At 40.6% G+C, this 20,095-nt stretch overlaps 1 protein-coding gene across 1 annotated transcript; it reads left to right on the top strand.

Moving 5' to 3' along the window:
- The first annotated feature begins 977 nt into the window (after positions 1–977).
- zmat3 (zinc finger, matrin-type 3) lies at positions 978–19,531 on the top strand. The gene is made up of 6 exons (XM_080887634.1): positions 978–1,131; positions 7,302–8,044; positions 8,137–8,277; positions 8,730–8,896; positions 10,733–10,836; positions 13,818–19,531. Exons 1-6 carry the CDS (start codon positions 1,008–1,010, stop codon positions 14,024–14,026), a joined length of 1,488 nt encoding a protein of 495 aa, XP_080743760.1. The 5' UTR covers positions 978–1,007; the 3' UTR covers positions 14,027–19,531.
- The last annotated feature ends 564 nt before the right edge of the window (positions 19,532–20,095 follow it).

Raw genomic sequence — 20,095 nt, 5'->3', positions numbered from 1 at the left:
CCATGAAACACACACAAACACGCACACACACAAACACGCACCGAGAGTGAAACTGCGTGGGATTTATCGGTGTCATATATTTGTGGTATGAGGCGTGTGACTCACTTACATTTCAAACAGCAAAACAGATCCTATTAGAGAATCGCACTACATTGTCGCAGTGAGTTACAAAAATGTGTTTGTGGGTGTGCCTCACACTTTTTTGTTTTGTTTTTACAAAGTGGACCATAGGCTTAATTTTCATCTACAGGGAGCGGAAGTCAGAGCACTGAAAAATAGCTAGAAAAAAAATAGCTAGAAGAAAAAAATCTAAAAAAAAAAAAAAAAAAAAAAAAATATATATATATATATATATATATATATATATATGTGTGTGTGTGTGTGTGTGTGTGTGTGTGTGTGTGTGTGTGTGTGTGTGGAGAGAGAGAGAAAGCGATGATAGTATGATTGTTGACATTAAAAACAAACATAAAACAAACAACCAAAACACTATTATTGCCATTATAATAATTATTAATAAAACTAATAATTGTTTATGTTTTATTTGTACATCTTATTCGCATTTTTAATGCCAGCGTTAGTGCGGCTGTTTTCTCTGCCAGCAGGGGTGATCTGATTGTATGACAGAGGTGTAACATAGTTATACGATGTGTCTTGATTGCCACCCATGTTAAGGAGCAGAGAAGCAGCAGTGGCATCGGAAATGGACTGTACCAAGAAGGAGAGGGGAGGTTAGGGGAATCCAGGCTGGGTTTATGTCATTAAAATCTAGTTTAGAGAATAAGAACATCGTTGCTGATGTTTAATGTGAAAACACCCGCACATCTGGCATGTAAGTCAAGGATTAGCACTTTTTCTCCCTTGGTGTCGCCTTCTGAATTTCCACTCTCCTCTCTCGGGCACCCCTCCGGTGAGAGCCGCGGCGTCTGAGCGTTGGTAGGGACTGTCATCCTGCCTGGCTGCCCGGTTTTTTGGAGAGGAGAAGTTGGCAGAGGGATGTTCCTGCGATGATGGCGCTGCAGCTTAAGAGCGGGGATGCCGCGTACTACCAGAGTGCAGAATACTGCAGAAACTACACTTCGCCGCCTGTCAGCTACGGTGACAGCAGCCATTATCTCGCACGATTGCCAGGTAAGGGGAGGCTGGTCCAGACAGGACCTGCCCTCTGACTGTCAGCAGTTCTCATGCGCATATGTGCGAGGATGGAGAAAAATCTAATCGGAGACATTTGCATATGATAGCGAGGATGTTTAAGCCGGTTGCCCTGATGCTGCTGTCATCATCTTAATGTCATACCGGCGGGTGTGAGGAGGGGGTTCACGAGCCACCATTCTGTTCAGGTTATAGAGCATGGATGCTGCGATGCAAAATCTGAGGTTGTCGGTACTCTTGTATCCTCTCGCACTACAGGAGAGCTCCGAATCGCTTCATCCACGAACACTCCAGGTTTGAAATATGCGAAACCTTAATGTAATGCTTAGTTTTCTATCTCGAGCACCGCTGTCTGTGAGAACAAGCGAAATAATCGTTGTGGTCTCCTTTACTTGAGTCGCTGCACAGCTGATGGTGACATGTGGCAATTATACGGAAAGTGTTTCTTCCCTGGACCTGCAAAGTCGCTGTAATAGCGGGCTTTGCTGGCTGGTTTTAGGGGACTCGAGGTCAGTGTCTGTCATAGATGATGAAGATTACCGCATGAGTTTTGATCAACCCACTTGATAATATCCGTGTCATCAAACAGTGACTTGTCATATTCAGTTAAGGTTCTCAGTCATGGTGAAAATGTCACAGTGTATTCACGTTGCAGTAATGCATGAATGTAGGTGGATCTGGGGGTGTAAAAGTACCCCATCAATGGGACAGCCACAGAAAAAAAGAATAAGTACCATTTTCATGCATCAGCCTGCTAAGTGATGAAAAATAAGAAGAAATAAAGAAATAGACCTTTTGTGTGCCTTTCTCTGTGAATGGTTTTTCAGTTTAATAATGCTGCCACTTTTAACTTTTAACTTTGGTACTGTTATTATTGTCAATGTTTCTATGTTAATGACTAAATGTTTTATCAGTTACCAAAGCCAATAATAACACTTGCAGCCAGAAATATGCACATGATTCCCAGCAAGATGTTTTGAAATTATGATAGTTATCTTCTATGAGATAGAATGGACACTAATCAATATAGTAGTAGCAGCTTAATGGATTGGCCATGTGACTGTGAGTCTTTAAAGGCAAATAACACTGACATGTTAGATATTGGACCACTGGATCATTCTATTAACATTAAGTCTTCTCTAGTAGTAGTGATAGCTGAATGATATTCAAATTGTGACTGCGGCTGATATATAAAAATGGACCTGAGGCTTTATTGTAATGGTACAGTGGGTAAATTGCAAAGTACAGTAAGACGTATCTGGTCTTTGCTGCATATACTCTTGCTTGTCCAGTGCCCAGTGAAGCAGATGGAATAAGTGCAGGAGGCATGCGCTTCTCATTGCTCTATAATTGATGTGACACATCACAGAACGACAAGAGAAACTCTAGAGAAAATGAACACTTGGCCTATTTAGAGATTCTCGGTGGAGGCCATCAGATTCTCAGGCTCTAAGACAGGAGATTTCTTTTGTTTTTTTGCTTCTAAACCAAGAACTTTTGAGTCGAGCTCAAAAGAAATCACAAGTGACTGATTAGTGAGTAACTTCTGATTTAGTTTTAAGTAATTTTTGAAAATTACTTTTCAGACTTTGAGAACAACATTGTTAGAAAATTGTGAGGATTACAACACTTTCACCTTGTATTTTGGCCTTTAGAGTAATGCTATATAAGCTTGGTTTTGAATGTGTCATCTAAAAAGCCTCTAATGCAAAACCACAAATGTTTTTTGACTTTGCAGCAAGGTCCACTGCTGTAGATGTTTGAATATGGTCCGCGACTCTGAGGACTGCACTATGTGGGTGCCGATCTGAGTCTAAGGAAAGAAGCAAGCTCACCTTGACCTATCTAGCTCACAGGAAAACTACAGAAAGACAAAAGAGCCAAAATAAAAGCACAGTTGGACAATGTTTGGGTTTTTGGTTTTTTTTCCTTATAACTCTGTTCATGTGTGCTAAATGAGAAGCAAAAAACAACACTTGAAATGCAGGTTGGTTTTTATGCCATCTTTGTGTGATCATCTTCCTTGCTTGAGCATCATAACTGTGCTCCGTTTCCTTCAAACCAATCAATCATTGCCTACAGTCCATCTGCCTAGGATCATAATAGGACATTAAACTAAGTAGATGCTGATTTTGGCTTCACACTTTGGAACAAAAACAAGAGATCAAGCAAAAACGAAAACGAAAACAACAACAACAACAACAACACAGATCAAGGCAAAATATGAACAAATGGATTTAATGTTAGTGTGTGACATACACAGCAGTTGTAGATGGCTCTGTTGGTCATTATGTTCTCTGTACTTTCAGAGAAGGACGCATTAATTGAGCTGAAAATGCCAACAAGTGCAAGGAGTGTGTGGAAAAATACAAAATAAAGCTGTTTGATGTTTTTATTTCTCGAGTTCAAGAACAGATTGACTGTAAGTGCTTCGAAACGTGACCGTGTTTTAAGATTTTAATGATGGAGCCTGAGGAGTGAGAGGCTTCAAGTTACAAATGTACAGAGATGTTAAAGGTCTCTCTGACTAGCAGAGGGACTGAAGTGCAGACGAAGAAAAGACTTGCAATTATGGTGATTGTGTAAAAAGACTGTTTAGACACTGCTCTGTAGCAAACAGATGGAGATTCACCAACAAGCACATAGCCCAGTTACATTAATCTAGAAGAATATGCCGCATAATGAGATCTTACACAAAACTGTCGTGCCAAAAATAGTTTCTTTGCGCTGTGTGTGTGTGTGTGTGTGTGTGTGTGTGGGGGGGGGGGGGGGGGGGGGGGGCATGTGATATCAGACCAAACCATCAGAAAACTGTTTTAAAATTTTGGGATCTTTTAATGATTGTAATGTAAGTTGCAAGTTAACGTGTCATTCTTGGAGGCAGTGATGGTAGAGCTGCAATATCTTCGGGCTTATCTTATATTTTTAACTGGCATACAGTAAATGCAAAGCATGTGGTTAAATGCTCAAACTACTGTGTGGTGGCACGCTGTGTTCCCCAAATTGTTTAATGACCCAAGGAAAAAGGTCAGCCGTCCTCTGGTGGGGGTTTCTGGGTTGCTGCTGTTTCACTCGGCGATCCGGGGTTCTCTCGAGGCTGCTGCCGACAAGGCCGATGCTGTCATATGCAATTGGTGCGATTAACGAACATTGCCGGGCATTGGTGTTTCATGTAGTTTAATATACTGTACTGCTCTCATCCAACGTCCCCAGTGAAAATATGATCATCTGAAGCATAAACTATCAAGAATGTTTTTGTTTTTCTATGTGAAGGGTTTTGGTACCACTTTTAATCTTTTAATTGGTAAAACATTAATTTTATTATCGTTGTAACATTAATAACAGATTTTCCTGTTGTATTTCTCCATCTTTGCTCTCAAGGCTCCATTTGCTGTGTTGATCTTTGCAATGCACTTTAAGTATGAGTTGGATTTTTCTGGCAATGAAGCATTATTGTTCTGTTAACTGTCTATTTACTGACTCACATTTGTGTTAACCACCTCTACTCCTGTTTACTACAAATGAGTTAGTGTTGATGCTCTCAATGGATGCCTGGGAATACCTCTGCAGGGTGCTCCAAAAACAGCATCGTGAACCTTTCATGAGGTGAAAACATGTAAGGTCAATATGTTGTGACTGTATACAAAGCTTAATTACACACAGCTGCAACATGAACTTACTGTATGTTACTGTCCTCTGGCATTTTGCTTGCGAGCTTGCTCGCCTCTCCTTTGCATGGTGAAGATGGTGAGTTCAAATACAGCAAATCCTCACAATCTCAGATGGAAAACTGCAAACATTTTCCTGTTTACAAAATGATTCCACATTGCAGAGGGACAGCATTACTGCAACAAGTTAAATGTCCCTGAACAGGCTGACTGCGTTTTGAATATAAAAACCTGTTACAAACTAGCTGCTATCACAGGTACAACACACTTGTGGCCAGGTGGTTGCAGCAGATGGCCGCCCCTCCCTGAGCCTGGTTTTGATGGAGGTTTCTTACTGTTAAAAGGGAGTTTTTCCTTCCCACTGTTGCCAAAGTGCTTGCTCATAGGGGGTCATATGATTGTTGGGTTTTTCTCTGTATCTATTATTGTAGGATCTACTGTACAATATAAAGCGTCCTGAGGTGACTGTCGTTGTGATTTGGCGCTATATATATAAATTTGAATTGAATTGAATTATTAAAGTAGCAGCCAATGTGCTCATGAGCCATCTCCCTTCAAATCTTTTGGCCAATCCCAGCAACAATCCCACCGCACTTTTTCCAGAAACTGCATGGTCTAGGTTTCCATCTTAATGTGTGGGGCACAACACCCAGTTCTGCTCGCTCTTCCAGAGTCTCATCTTGCAGTTGACGACACTATAGTAAGGTCAGTGACTTGTCTAGCATACCTTTCTCCTGAGGTCAGCCAGGCCAGGTGACAGATGGGCAGCTAGACATATTGGACAGACAGACTGACAGTGAGCAGCAGTCGGAAACACAAACAGCCAGGGATGTTATTTTGGGTGCATGATTCACTTCTATCGGGCGTCCGATTGGATGATGAAAGCTTCCAGCACAGTGAATTTTGACACAGCTGTTGGCCTATTACTGACCTGACAATTTAGGGAAATGCACTGACACACACACATGCAAACACACACGGATATATTATATTACTAATATTATGATACTGGAGCATCAAAAGAGAACAAACTGAAATTAGTGCCGCACCATTACTAATATCATCCCTTTTTATTATTATTTTTTCATGTAGCACTTACATAGTTGCTCCCAGCCTTCACACACACACTCACACTGTATCAGCTTATCCAAGTAGTCACACTTCGGACTGTATTTTACTGTCGCTGCCTCTATTTGTGTGTGTGCAAACAGATGTGTATGTAATGTCCTGTTTGCATGGCCGCAGGCACTGCAACTCAGACTACTCTTTCTGGTGCCCACTGAAATGTGAAGCTCCTCTGTCCGAGAATGTGTTTCTGTTTGGTAATTTCTCTCCAGCCTTGGGGCTATAGACATATGTACTGTAGTCACTGAGTTCCCTCACAGTGTATGTTTGATGACTGGTCAGTCAACAGTATCTCCTTAAAGGACTCTTCTACATTCATTTACTTAAATAAAATGGAGATCATATTTCCAAATAAGTGGCATTTTGATGATTTTGCGTATGTTTTGTCTTTTACAAAGAATTTTCTTTTTAAACAACTGGCTCAAAATCATCAGGTGTAAAAGCTTTCCACTACAGCTCCTGCAAATTAACATGTGCGACAGAAAAAAAACCCCCAAATGCTTTTCTGAAATATAAGCAGTAACATTCTTCAGAGTGTATTTTGATGCAGAACAAGATCACAGCCATCACAGTAGCTCTTTGAGGCTGTACTAAGGCACAGCAGCCTTTTGAGCAAAATGATACCATCAGCAGGCCAACATGCTCACAATGGGATTGTTAAAATGCTGATGTATAGCAAGTACAGTTTTCCCTGCGTTTACGGTGTTTGTTTATAGCTGCATTTGGTCATAAACTAAAGAGCTGGACAAACAGAAAGCTCAATATAATAATGGTAAAAAGCCAGTAGAATCATAAACTGGTTTACAGTTCACACAAAGAGGAACATGATTATCTGAACCTAGTGTCGTGGAAGGCCTTTTTGTAGTTTTTTCACACGCTTTACTCAAAAGAAAATGTCATGGTGTTGTTCAAAGAAAAGAGAGCAAATTACCATTAGTCAGTCAGTGGGATACATTAGCTGATGACTGAACAGAAAGTTGTGATGATCCATTCATCCATCACAACTTGTCTACCTTGAGGCCTCGGGGCTAGAGCCAATCCCACGGAGACGGAGCACAGCGGAGACAATTTACCAGTCTATCACACGAGTCATCCATTCAGTCTCAAACACAGTTCCTGCTTGAATATAGTAAAACAGACAAGTGCCTAAAAGCCAAAAGGCTATTAAACATTAATCGAAAGAAGTTGCATAAAATATAGAGTGCATGTAAGTGACTGTATTTTTTCATTAATGTCTGCCTTCGTCATCGCTGATATCCTTATCAAGGATTTGCTTATAGGAGGTGTCTTTGATTTCTAATATCTGTGTTTATGTGTGTAATGCAGGCCTGATTGTATTGCTTCTAATGTACCCAGGTCCAGAAACCATGTTGAAGCCTCCCCTGAGTCTCTTCAGTCATCCCCAGCAGCCTTTCCAACACATGGATTCTTTACATCAGTTGGGACCTCCGCCAATGGCACCTGCACACCCTCTTGGTCCACCACCCATTGCCCCCGCTCAATCTATTGGACCTCCAACTATGGCTCATGGCCAGAGTCTAGGCCTGCCTCCCATAAATGCACCTCATACATTAAGGCCTCCTCCCATTACCCCGCCACACACTTTAGGCCCCCCTCCAATGCCTCCAGGTCAGTCATTGGGGCCTCCACCAATGGCACACACCCTGGGTCCCCCACCAGTAGATCACACACAAGCAATAGTGCCTCCAACCATGGACCTTACACAGCAGCTGGGGCCTCCACATATGAACCCTGCACAAGCACTGGTGCCTCCACCTGTAGTGGCACCAACAGCAGGTCGATTTCCCCTCCCTCCCAGCCCCTTGTCCTCACCTCCTGCTCCCGGCCCTGACCCTTCACAGATGCCCCCAAGGCCCCTAGGACCAGCCCTCATCCCAGCTACAGTGTCCAGCCTCATCTGCGGTCCACTCCCAGGCCAGGCAGCCCCAACCAGTGAGCAGCCCCAGGATGAGGGCTCCTCGCTGGGGACAGAGGAGCAGGAGGACTCTCTGGGACTAGAAGAACTGTGTAAACCACTGTACTGTAAACTCTGCAACGTTACCCTCAACTCTGCTCAGCAGGCACAGGCTCACTACCAGGTCAGCTGAAAGCCAAATTCAGACATGCAGAATAGCACAGAAAAACATGTGAAGAATCAAATAAAATCGACATCTCGTATCTTTCTTTGAAGGGAAAGAACCACAGTAAAAAGCTACGAAATTTCTATGCTGGCAGTCAGCAGCCACCGGCCATCAGGATCCCAGAAGCCTTTGAGACTGCGGGCCAGACGGCCCTGAGCTCAGGGTCCAGCGACAGTGACGCAGGCAGGCAGGTAAGGCCCATATTTAAGAACTAGTACACAGCCTACCTTAATGCTACAGTGTTAGCTTAGGAGGTGGGTGTGCTGTTGCTGAAGTGGCCTCTCGGATGATGGCGGTCACTTGCTCTGAGGAGGTGGTAGAGAACTGCATAGTCACTCTGTTTCATTTAAACAGCAGACACTCAAAGCATCCACTCACCACTGTACACTCAATCCCTGCTTTTTAAAAGTCTATTTATTCTAAGTAACCAGTGAATTTTTTTTTATTATGTTTGCTAATAAAATAACAATCTTTCTGACAAAAAATAGCATAACTCATAGCTTCCATTAGGCTTTACTATCATTTTAAAGGCAATGTGTTCTTCCTCCTGCTGAAATGGAACATTTCTTTCCTTGTTTTCACAGTGTTTACTCCAAATCTCCTCTCACCACAAACACTGTGCTGCTTTGTCCTGTCTCTGCAGGCGCTGTATAAGGGGGCGCCCAGGGTCATCTTGGCCACAGAGAATGACTATTGTAAATTGTGCGACGCTTCCTTCAGTTCACCAGCAGTTGCGCAGGCCCACTACCAGGGCAAGAACCATGCCAAGAAACTACGGCTGGCTGAGGCCCAACAGAACGCGAGTACCATGTAGGTTTGGGTGAAGACATGTTGGCTTTATTGGACAGAGATTTTATCCTTACTGTGTTTTATGCAGGCATAATGGAGTGGAGGCCCACTACAGACAATACCTTGTTCAGCATTAGCTGAAAAAGAAATATAGCAATTGCAATCAGATATACATTGCATTGCGCAAATATCTTGAGCCATCCATCGTTTCTTTATAATTTGCTAGAAAATTAGTATAATAAAACAGTATATAAGCAAAAGCAGTTTCTATTATTTTATAAAAGCATGCAGCTGAATATTTCTTATGACCACCTTTATTTTGCAACACAGTCTGAACTCTCTTTCTCTCAAACTTCAGGAATAGTTCTCTTGGCTTCTTAAAGGACATTCAAAGCTCTTCTTTGGATGTTGGCTGCCTTTTAGTCTGCTCTCTGTCAACATCATCCCACACTGTTCACTAATGTTGAGGCTCTGGGTAAACTAGTCTATGATTGATAGTCTTCCATTGTGAGTTTCTTTTCAAAGGTGTGCCTTTACTGCATTAGCAGTGTGCTTGGGATCATTGTCGTGCTGAAAAATGAAGCCGTTGCCAATCAGATGCTTTCCAGATGGTGCTGTGTGGTGGATCAAAGTCTGACCAAACTTTTCTGTGGTCATCACACTGATGGATGAAAACATCCATTTTGACAAGATCCTGCACCACTGGCTGAATTTCAGCCCCAAACCATGACAGAACCTCCACTGTGTTTTACAGATGGATGTAGACACTTGTTGTTGTACCTCTTTCCTCACCTTCGCTGTAGATATTATCAACATTTGAACCAAACATTTCACATCTGGAATCATAACTCCAACAGGCCTGTTGATAATTACTTTAAGTCCAGTTCTTGTGTAATTTGGTATACCTCAGTCTTTTCTCCCTGTTTCCCTTCTTTAAAACAACTTCAGCCACCCTTCCACTGAGATCATTTCTGATTAGGCCTAAATGGATCAACTGAAGGACCAAATGCATCTCTCAGGTTCTCTGCCAGGTGTTTGCTGGATATTTTTTCTGTTGTGGACCGGACATACTGTTCATCTGCTGTTGATAGCTCTTTTTTATGCCTGCCCATTTTTTTTAGTCCTCCACTTGTTCACTTTCCTTAGCTGTTTTCTGCTGATCGCACTTTTGAAATCACTGCGTTGCTACAAAATTACTATTTTATTATTTCAAACTGTGTTATCTTTGGCAGTTTTAATAGATTCAACTAAAGAGATAAGAACAAATTATGTGTTTTTACAACAGGCAGCTAGACCAAAGTCCCTAAAGGTACAACTTACCAAAGACAAATTTGGTAAGTTGTCTGTTATGTATGGACATAACACTGGCTTGTCCCTAGAGTTAGGTCCCTTTTTTATGCTTGAATGATTCATAGGTCAGTGTTAGGTGGCTTACAAAACAAACAAACAAAAAACATTCCGCTGGAAATGGTCAGGTGCAAGAATTGGCCTGATAATGAGTGAAAAAGCAGCCTGTGTCCAAAGAAAAGCTTTGCAAGACCAAGCCTGTAGAACACAGGTATGGAACTCCATACCTTGAGGCCTCGAGGGCCGCTGTCCTGCTTGTTTTCCAACCAACCTGCCCTTTTAGCTTCTTATTGGCAAAGCACACCTGATCCAGGTATTCAGCAGCAGTAGGGCAGGGATATCTCAAAAACAAGCAGGATGCTGGCCCTAGAGAAAATAACATGAAACATCTTAGAAAGATGAGGGGTGACTCAGGGGTTTGGCAAAATACGCCATATTTCAAGCTAGCCATGTTGCCATTACATGTGATATGGAACCAACAATTGTTGACTCTAGCTTTGCCTGTTACAGGGAAAGCAGCAATGAGACAACTCCGAGAAGGAACAGGAAAGATGGCAGTGAGTACCGGCTAGTGAAAAATCGTCGCAGCCCACAAGTACCCGCTTCCATGCCAGGTAAGATAAGAAAATTAAATGCTAATTAAAAAGCGACATCAGCATAATTTAAAGATAACTATCAAAAGTCATCTGATAAACTCTTCATTTAGGTGGCATTGTTGTAGCTATCTTGGTCAGTAAAATGCAAAGAAATGCAAGAGATTTTGTCTTATTCCACATCTATTCAAAGGCTGCAAACTAGCAAAGCAAATTCTGATGTTATTTAATGAATTGACCAATAATATGTCTGGCTATTGAGGGTCATGTCTGTTATTGTGTTATCTTAAGTGGTGGTTGGAAAATACGTCACTACAAACAAGCTATATTCAGCAGTCCTAGAATAGATGTCACCTGTTCATACACAGCGGCTTGAGGACCAATCAGCAGTAAACTTGGCTGTTTCTTTAATGATCTTATATTCTTTTATTTGAGTTATTGGTTGTGTCTTCAAACAACTCTATTTGATGCACACTAGCCTTTGAAATTGGTCTTTTTATGCGGCATAAAATGTGATGTGTATGGTACCTACCCCGAGAAGCCACTGTTCAAAATGCCAATTTATCTTCTAAAAGCTGATTTTGTACTTGCAAACACCCCAACAGTCTTTCTAAAGAGATATAGCGAATGCTGTAAAATCCTTTTCTTAGGTCTAGACCTGTTCCATATACTGATAATTCATGTTACAGCAGCTTTCATGACCCGTAGTCATTTTCAGCAGCCTTTGAGGGCAGTGTCTGTTTGCTGAGTCAGTGTGGAAACTGTCAAAAAAAACTAAATGATGTCACAGATAGGAGTTATTCTCCTAAAGCTCTCTCATGTCACTGGATTTTCTACCGTTTTTGGTGCACCCACCTACTTATGTCCAGTGCATGACCCTCACATGGTCACACATGTTTTCTTTCTTTTTTAAGGCTGAATGTTCTTCTATAATTATTATTTAACTGTGGTTTCTTTGTGTTTGTGTGAGTGTCTGCTTTCACCCTCGTGTACATGTGTGAAAACAGATACAGAGTAAGGTAATGTCAGACTTTCTGCTGACGTCAAGCTACCATCTCTTTCTGCACGTGTCTGTTTCCTATTCTGTCTTTCCACAGACATAAGCACCTGCACTTCAGCTCGAGATAAAACAAGATAAATCACAAGTCATACAGTAAAGCAAATCCCTCTTAGTCTCCCGCTGACACGCTCTTCCACAGGCAAAAAAAAAAAAAAAAAATCTGCTGATTCAATCAGTTTTCTTGATGGACAATCCCTAAAATAGCTTCTCTCCCTCTCGTTCTGTCTTTTTTATCTCTCTCTCTATCTCTCTATTTTCTTCTCCTTTTTCTGTGTTGCTAAAACACAAGCAACACTCTGTTTCCAGTGTTCTGCCATCATGTAATCACAGACGCCTTTCAGCTTTTCTTTCTGTACACATTTGTGTACATTTGTCACACACACAGCACTCATACACACATGGGTCTGGGATGCATTTTTATCACTGAACAACAGAAAAAAACCAAACACTGCAGATGAATTCTTTCAACTACAATATCAGTAGCATTTTATATGAAGTTAAAAGTCGAAGATTTAACAGATAAATTTAAGACAGTAAAATGCTGCCTGCATTTTCCTATACCCATTTCATTTTTTCAATGTACAATTATAGCAGCATCCAGAGGTGGCAAAGCTACACATGTTCTGCACTTAAGTAGAAGTACAGATATTAATGTTAAAAATACTCCAGTAAAAGTTGAACGAACAGGATTATCTTTCACGTGTTTCGGTTTAGGCTCAAATCGGTTTGACGTTTGAAGGTCCGCAGTGTGATATAATAACTCCACCCAAATCTGTCAGCAATGAGCAATGAGCCTGTTTTGAAAATGTAAGCAGCAGAAAGTACAGATATTTGTTTAAAAAGGGCATAAAAGTCAAAAGTAGTCATATAAATAAATACTCAAGTAAAGTATGGACACCTGAAAATTCTACATAAGTACTTTGTAGCATCTACTCTTACCAGTAGTATTTTATAAAAAGATAAGAGTCATAGTCAAGAAATGCTAGCATTTCTTAATAATGAGGGATGGGAATCCTAATAGTTTTGCTGGGTTTTTTGGTTAGAAATGAGCAAAAAAAAGAAACAAAAAGTGAAGGAATTGTGAGTTGTCCTATGTTCAGTCCATCCTTTAACCTGAATCAAAAATGTAAACTTTATTGTGGCGCATCTAACCAGTCACAATTATAGGTAAGTGTACTGTCAACAGAGGGAGTGATTTTACAAAGAAACAAAGAAAATATACTCTGAGAAAAGCTACAGTATTAATAAAGTTTAGCTTATTTGAAGTCTGGTGAAAGCCAACACAAATGCTTACTGTGTACTTTTTAATATCACAGCTCTGTCATTAAGAAACAGGAGGATCTGATTAAAGAAATAATCAACAGAATTCAAATGTAGGCTTAGTCTATGTGCAGGTACAAATAGGTGTCCTGTTTCAGGGTCATATGTTACTGCTTATAAAATAAAAACGCAAAATTGTTTGCATCAATGGGAAAAGTTGCATCTAAAAATGTGTTTTCATTACTGCTCATCGGGGTAATGTAGAGACGTTAAAACATTTTAGTTCCAGGAATGATGAGGCTGTCTTACAGAGAACTGATTTGTAAGTGTGCAGTGGTTTCTTACCCAGTGAGCTCTAGTATGAAACATACTGTAACCATCACTGGAGCAGGTTAGGCTGAAAGCATAAGTTACCATGCTGGTACGTGCCAGCGAGATGTAAACCACCTTTGTCCATGTTATTCTAGTGCTAGGATGGGTTTCTTCTGGGAGCTTTAGTATTTCATTAAAGATGTTCTAGTTGATTATCATCTCATTTTGCCACTGTATAAGGCACTAGTTGAAACCTAAAGTTGGACCCTTGGCACTGTATTGTGACTTCCCTCTGCAATAAAACATCTCTTAAAAATAACAGTTAGCAGCCATCCATCTCATCTCTGTAATCTCTCTTTCTCTCCCTCAGGGCCGTACTACAACCCCAGACCGAGGCAGCGCATCCCCCGGGACTTGGCCATGTGCGTGACTCCCAGCGGACAGTTCTACTGCTCCATGTGCAACTGCGGAGCCGAGCAGGAGACGGACTTCAGGCAGCATTTGGAGAGCAAGCAGCACAAAGCAAAAGTGTCGGAGCTAAGATACCGCCATGAGATGGAGAACCTCGGCTACAGCTAAGAGACACAAGAGGGGAAGGAAAGAGAACATGTAAAGAGTACAAGAACGCAGGGCAGGAAACTGAAAATACTGCCATACTTTTGAAGAGCATATTTAGTGGAGTGATTACATCAAGATCTTTTTGCACTTTATTTGGTGTATGGATTAAACACATAATCTTTCAATTTGATAGGAAATATATAAATAGAGGTGGCTGGTTGTGGCTCAGGTGGTAGATCAGATTGTCCACAAAGTGCAGGGTTGACAGTTTGATCCCTATTTCCTGATAGACAGCCCAGCTTTTCGTGTCGCATCTGCTCTGATACAGGAGGCTAAAATTGGATTCCATTAATCCTTGTATTGCTCTAGAAAGTGTGTATTTAATCAGCTCATAACATTCAGAGGAAATTGTAGATTTTTAATCTTAAAACTTTGAACAAAAAAAAAAAATCTGTTTTCTAGCCACAGAATCAGACTACATTTTTAAGCCATTATCCTTTCTTATACTTTCTGCTCCAGTTCCTCCAAAGCTTTAAGTGGGTTACATTCTGACTCAGGGCACAGGTAAATGCAAAAGAAATGCAAAGAAATCTGAAAGAGGGGAAATCAGGGTTTTGCTTTTTTGGCAGAAAGTCAGGTGGACATGAGAAGAGGCTCAAGAAGCCTCAGCGAAGACAAAGATACGCAGAAAACTTGAAAAGTACAAAAATGCAGACAAGGTTGAGTGAGGGGGCAATTCCTTTATGTTACAAAAACTTGGGAAAACAACTACTAAGTTTTAGTTTGAGATGATTTTTTAAACTCTTACGAGTCATTTAGCCCTGCAGGTATTTTTTATAGGTCCTGCAGCAGGGACTGCAGGGGAAAACTTACAACCACAGAGCCACACGGGACACAAATTCAGCATCTTTACAACCAAACAGATGTAATAAAATCCAAAGCACTACTTGCTAATTTAAAAAATAAGCACAATGAACTTCACCTAATGAAACAGTGTTATATGAAACTGTGAGCCTTAGCTGACTTCCTACTTGTCCTGAGGTGTGTATCAGGCTGAAGGCTCTTGCAAGCCTTGCTGGTGCCTTTGGAGGAAGTTAGGCTAAAGAGTAAGCTTTGGCTAGCCATTTTGGCAATATAGTAAAAAACCAATCTGTCACATTGATTGGATTTTTCTGTATTCACAAATGTTATGTAAATATTCTTAATATTGCAGTATAGATGTAAATAGACTATAGTAGACATGAATCCTATTGATTATTTGATCAGTGTTAGCTCACCATCTCTTGTAAACTCTCATAATCTATTTAACAACTATCAGGAATCTTGTAAGTGTGCACTGAGTGAATGTCTTCTTTTTTGAGCACTGTATGTTTGTGTGTGGATTTCACTGTAGGCCCTCCGTACCACTTTGGATGGCGCCTTTGTAAGTAACTCTGGTACCGTCAGTTCTGGTTAAAAAGCTGCTAGTCTCATCGTTTTTACTTTGGAAGGAAGGAGAACAGAGTGCCAGCAGAGGCTGCCCCTAAGGGCGAAACATGCTTTGATGACGAGAACAAGACAAAATTTTCCTCTTGAAAAACGCTCAAACGCGCAAACACTTTCAAACCGAACGCACTTAACTCTAAACTTCAAATTGACTCGCAAATTGCAGCGCTCCTGGATGTTTCTGCTTGTGAGACATGTCATTTAATACTCCCAGTCTTGATTCCCAGAGGGAACGTAAGCAGGTTTTACTGCAGTGTGTGCAACGACTGCTAAATAGTAACACAGACTGTGCCGCAATGGTTTTATTTTGTGTTGCTTTGGCCTGTTTGTGTTGCTTTTTCCACATACGAGGAGATCCAGCTGTGTTCCTGTGTTTAGCCCGTTCTGGGGAAAAAAAAGTTATATAATTGAAGTTAAATTGGATTAACTGTTCCAGTTTAATGGTCCTGAGCCGAACACAGCAAGTTGTCACAAGGCATTCAAAGTCTATAGTCACATTTAAAATTGCTAAAAAAATAAGTACTAATAAAATGAGTCTTTTATGCTGATCTTCGCCACAGATATCAATGATAGTGAAGGGGTCACAAAATGTACATATTCAAGCAGAAAAGCTTGTCATTCAAAGCCCTTCTTACTAATCCTTTAAAATAGAACGGTGCTTTCCCCCCATTGTAACAGAAAAAGATTATCAGCATACACCTGTGTTCAAAAATCAATAATTTGTTATTGAAAAGAGAAGAAAAACCTCCCCTTTAAATCTGCTTTTGCGGAAAAAAAACATTCCTCAGTAATTAAATCAGTCTGATCAGTTCATATAATTAGATGAGCTGGAAAGCGGAATTGAAAGCAGCATCCTGGCCTTCTCTTTGCTTGGCTTTGTTTGCTGCAGGGAGAGGCAGCTGCTCACATCTTATATTTGTCTCCAGAGCACAAATACACACACTTGACCACACACTAGGATGCTCGGGAGAATAGCACTGTGAGAACAAAGCGCTGTGGCATTTTTGGGGATTAAAACGCAACAGCAAGGCAGAGCTAGAGGGACGTACAAGCAGAAGGCATTCAAATTAAAGTGCTCGCCTATTTATTAGCCCACCTTGCCGCACAGTTTAATGAAACAGGAACAAAAAGCCGTGGGTGAGCTAGTCTTGTGCGTTGAGGCAGAGTTGCAGTCTGTTAATAGCTCTCCTCCTCCTAGAAATAACACGCTTTGTCTTACATGAAAGCGCTGGAAGCATTACCTTTTATTACGCTGACAGGCTCTTGGACTCAAAATGAGAGTCACACTCCAGTGCAGCTATTGAAAACCTTCTGCAAGTGCAGGAAATGATAAGCTGGAGAAAACGAGGAGATCACAGGAAGCTAGTGGGCTCCTACAAATACAGCCTAAAGATCCAGACAGAAATGTTCATAGTGGAGCGTTTGGACCCCTTTCTGTGATAATTCCACCTGTTTTGTGGCTTTTTACCACTTAACATGAGGCACTGATACTTAATATTTCCTTGTTTGATAGTAAGTTTGTCGCGTAACTTCTGTATAAATGCTGCCCATTTACCATAAATTCAGATGGCAAATGGGCAGCATTATTTGTAACTCACACAACCTATTGATGACATTAAAAAAACATTAAACGCAACCTGTCTTTGTGCCACACACCAGCAAAGTATCAGCTGCCATCAAGATGCCCCAGAAATCCCTGGTCTGTGTCAAAACCAACACAAAGTGAAGTACTGGTTGTTTCTGGGGGAATCATGTGGCTCTCACAGGGATGTAGAGGTGAATTCTTTGACGGATAGGGATCGGTATCATGGCGCTATTACGCTTACACATACTGTTGTTATTCTGCATCTTATTCATTAACTTTACATTAACCCATGGTCACACAATCAAGTTAATTTCATGTGGGCTGTAGGCTACCAGCATACGTGACACACGTGGGCCAGTGGCAGGTGAACTAGTGGAAAACTGCATATTCCCGCCAACGTGTGCGAGATCTCTGTCGTTTTCCCCCCACAAAGATGACATTTGATGACCTTCCCTTCATGTTGAGTTTTGACACCTCAGTGTACATCAGGAAAGACGTGGTTGATGATCATTAGAACAGTTTGCAGGTTTTTCCAAAGGTAGCTGCACAGGCAGAGACCACCATCACTAACCTCTGATGCACACCCAGTCATTTTGTTCTATAAGCAGTCCTGAAATTTGACAGAAAGAGCTTCAGGTAGGCTTCTAAGGGATAAATAAAATGTCACAACAGTTGTGATTTGGCACTATATAAACAAACTTAAACGGAACTGAATTGAATTGAAATCTTGGAGCTAATGTTTAATTTGCTCTGGCAGAATGCGTCTGCCATCCCCCAACTTTCAAATAGATTTCCACCTGATCTTGTCTGTGCCAGTCCAATTACAGCTGGTTATCAACTACAGGGCGAGTTTGATGCACCGACTCACCCCTCTGAACGCTGTAATCACTTTACATTTTTCCCTCAACATGACGCCACACGTTGCTCTGAGTGTTTACAGGTCTAATTGCATCCAGGAGCATTGAAACAGACTAATTTGCATAAGCGCACGTCGTAGGTGATGCCAAGCTAATTATCTAGTATTGTAGAAAGGTTGGCGTTAGCTCCAGGTTCAAAGGGCAGCGTGCACAGGAAATAATAGGAACCAATCTGTGTCAGTGTGCACGCACCGATCGATATGTCACACGAGTCGGGCCTCAAGAGGATTTACAAGGACTTAAAGTGTTTGTAATCAACATTTGATTCTAAAACGTCTGTTTTCTTTTCAAGAGCTTAAAAAATGACAAAATTATTGCGTAGCAGGAAAATCTCAGAAGCAGAAGGGTCTTGCTGAAAATAAACGATTAAGCCTGAAAAAACGTGGCAAACACAATTTGCACTTAATGAGCTGAAACACAGCAGCCCACCAGTTAAGTGATCCTTTTACACAAGACTATTTTTGGAAGGATATTGTAGCGCTGAAACGTTTTTATGTTGTTTTTTTTGTTGTTTGCCTTTTGGGGTTTTTGCATCAGAGGATTTCTATTAATTGGACAAATGTTTCACACAGACAAAGGCCAAAAACGTAAATAAATAAAAGCACTGTGGGAAATAAATGTATTTACATCAACATATGTCCATTAACCAGTACAAATGATTTAAATTGGACTGTTTAGTTATTATTTAGTATGTTAATGTGCTGAAACAGTTACTATCTGGGGCACTGTATCCATTTCTATTCTATGTTTACTTGTTAGAAACTATAGAGAATGTGAGTACAATATACTTAATAATTATTGGTTTCACTTATCTATTTGCGGCTCTACTTCAGCAGCACAGGTTAATAAGTTAAACTTCAGTGATTCGCAGTAAATGACAGAGTGTGTTACGTATCGCACTGTATAAAATGTATCTGGTTTATTTTGTGCATGAGTACAGTCATACCTAATAACTGTTAAGATCTTTCTACCACAGGCTGAGACTATAAGGCTGCTGTTCAGGAGTATTTAATGACGTTTACACAGCTGGTTGTTTGGAAATGTCTGTGTGCTGTGAGGAATCTGCAAAATGGTACTGGAAAAAAAAATCCCACGTTTGCAGTGAATATAAAAATACACTGATGTTTATTTAGAAAATGTGTTCTACCATATGTTGTTTAGTCTTTGTTGTCATTATTTGCCTCTAATGAACTCCTTATGCTAAAATCTACGAGGTGAGAAGCCGAAGCTGTTGCAAATGTGTGTGATATTTGTCATTTCTGTGTTTTATCCATGCGCTGGACTGTTGGACTGAGCAGATGAGGGTAGATGGGCAACACTGTGCGGTTAGGTAGAAACCCTTGACTCAAATTCTGCTTTTCATGCTGAATTATATGGTGGCCCCCCTATATGGAAAAGTTATATATATATTAATCTTATTAAGTTTGTATCTGTGTTTAAATGAAAAGCATACAAGAGTGAAAACAGATATAAGATCCCTAGAAAAATTGTATAAATGAAACCTGTATGTTTTGGATACTTCCTAAAACAATATATGAAAGTGGCCACTTTTATGTGTAAATCATATAAGCCTTATATGATTCACTATATGAAGTAGGCCCCATCTGATGCAAGTCTTTTATAAGTTTTTTCTATTCCTTTTCCATATGGGCCAGAAAGGTCAAATGCCCTGCAAGTTAGGAAATCAACAGCAAATAGAAAAAAATAATACAAAAGCACACAAAACACACAAATGTTGAATAAAACACCAATAGAAAAAAACTGTAAAAATTCACAACGGAAGTGTTTTTGGGAAGACAAGAACATGACCGAAGATCTGAAGAAGTGACAGAAATCAGAAACATGTGAAAGACTGCACTGAGACCTGTTTACAAGAAGTGAAGGATTCTTATGAGGGAGAAAAAGATCCAAGTAATGTGTGTTTAATTGAATGACTCATATAACACTGTAGCTGCATGTTGGCTATTAGCTTTTATTGTTAGCTGGTCACTTCTGCAGTTGGTCCATCACGTTATTGTCTCCTCAAAACCCCTTCAAACTGCTTCCCCCTTTTTTGTTAAGGTTTTGCTGCGTTTTTTCTATTTCCATAGTGTTTTCTTTGGT

Source organism: Rhamphochromis sp. 'chilingali' (genome assembly GCF_963969265.1).
Source record: "Rhamphochromis sp. 'chilingali' genome assembly, chromosome: 7".
NCBI lineage: Eukaryota > Metazoa > Chordata > Actinopteri > Cichliformes > Cichlidae > Rhamphochromis > Rhamphochromis sp. 'chilingali'.
The sequence above is the reverse complement of the archived record's forward strand: the minus strand, read 5'-3'. Positions and strand labels throughout refer to the sequence as shown.

What these genes read in the sequence shown, in the direction of transcription:
- zmat3 (XM_080887634.1), top strand. Translation starts at nt 1,008, where the DNA reads ATGATGGCGCTGCAGCTTAAGAGCGGGGATGCCGCGTACTACCAGAGT. An exon ending in TTATCTCGCACGATTGCCAG is followed by an intron (nt 1,132 to 7,301) that starts GTAAGGGGAGGC and finishes TAATGTACCCAG; the next exon opens with GTCCAGAAACCATGTTGAAG. An exon ending in AGTACCCGCTTCCATGCCAG is followed by an intron (nt 10,837 to 13,817) that starts GTAAGATAAGAA and finishes TCTCTCCCTCAG; the next exon opens with GGCCGTACTACAACCCCAGA.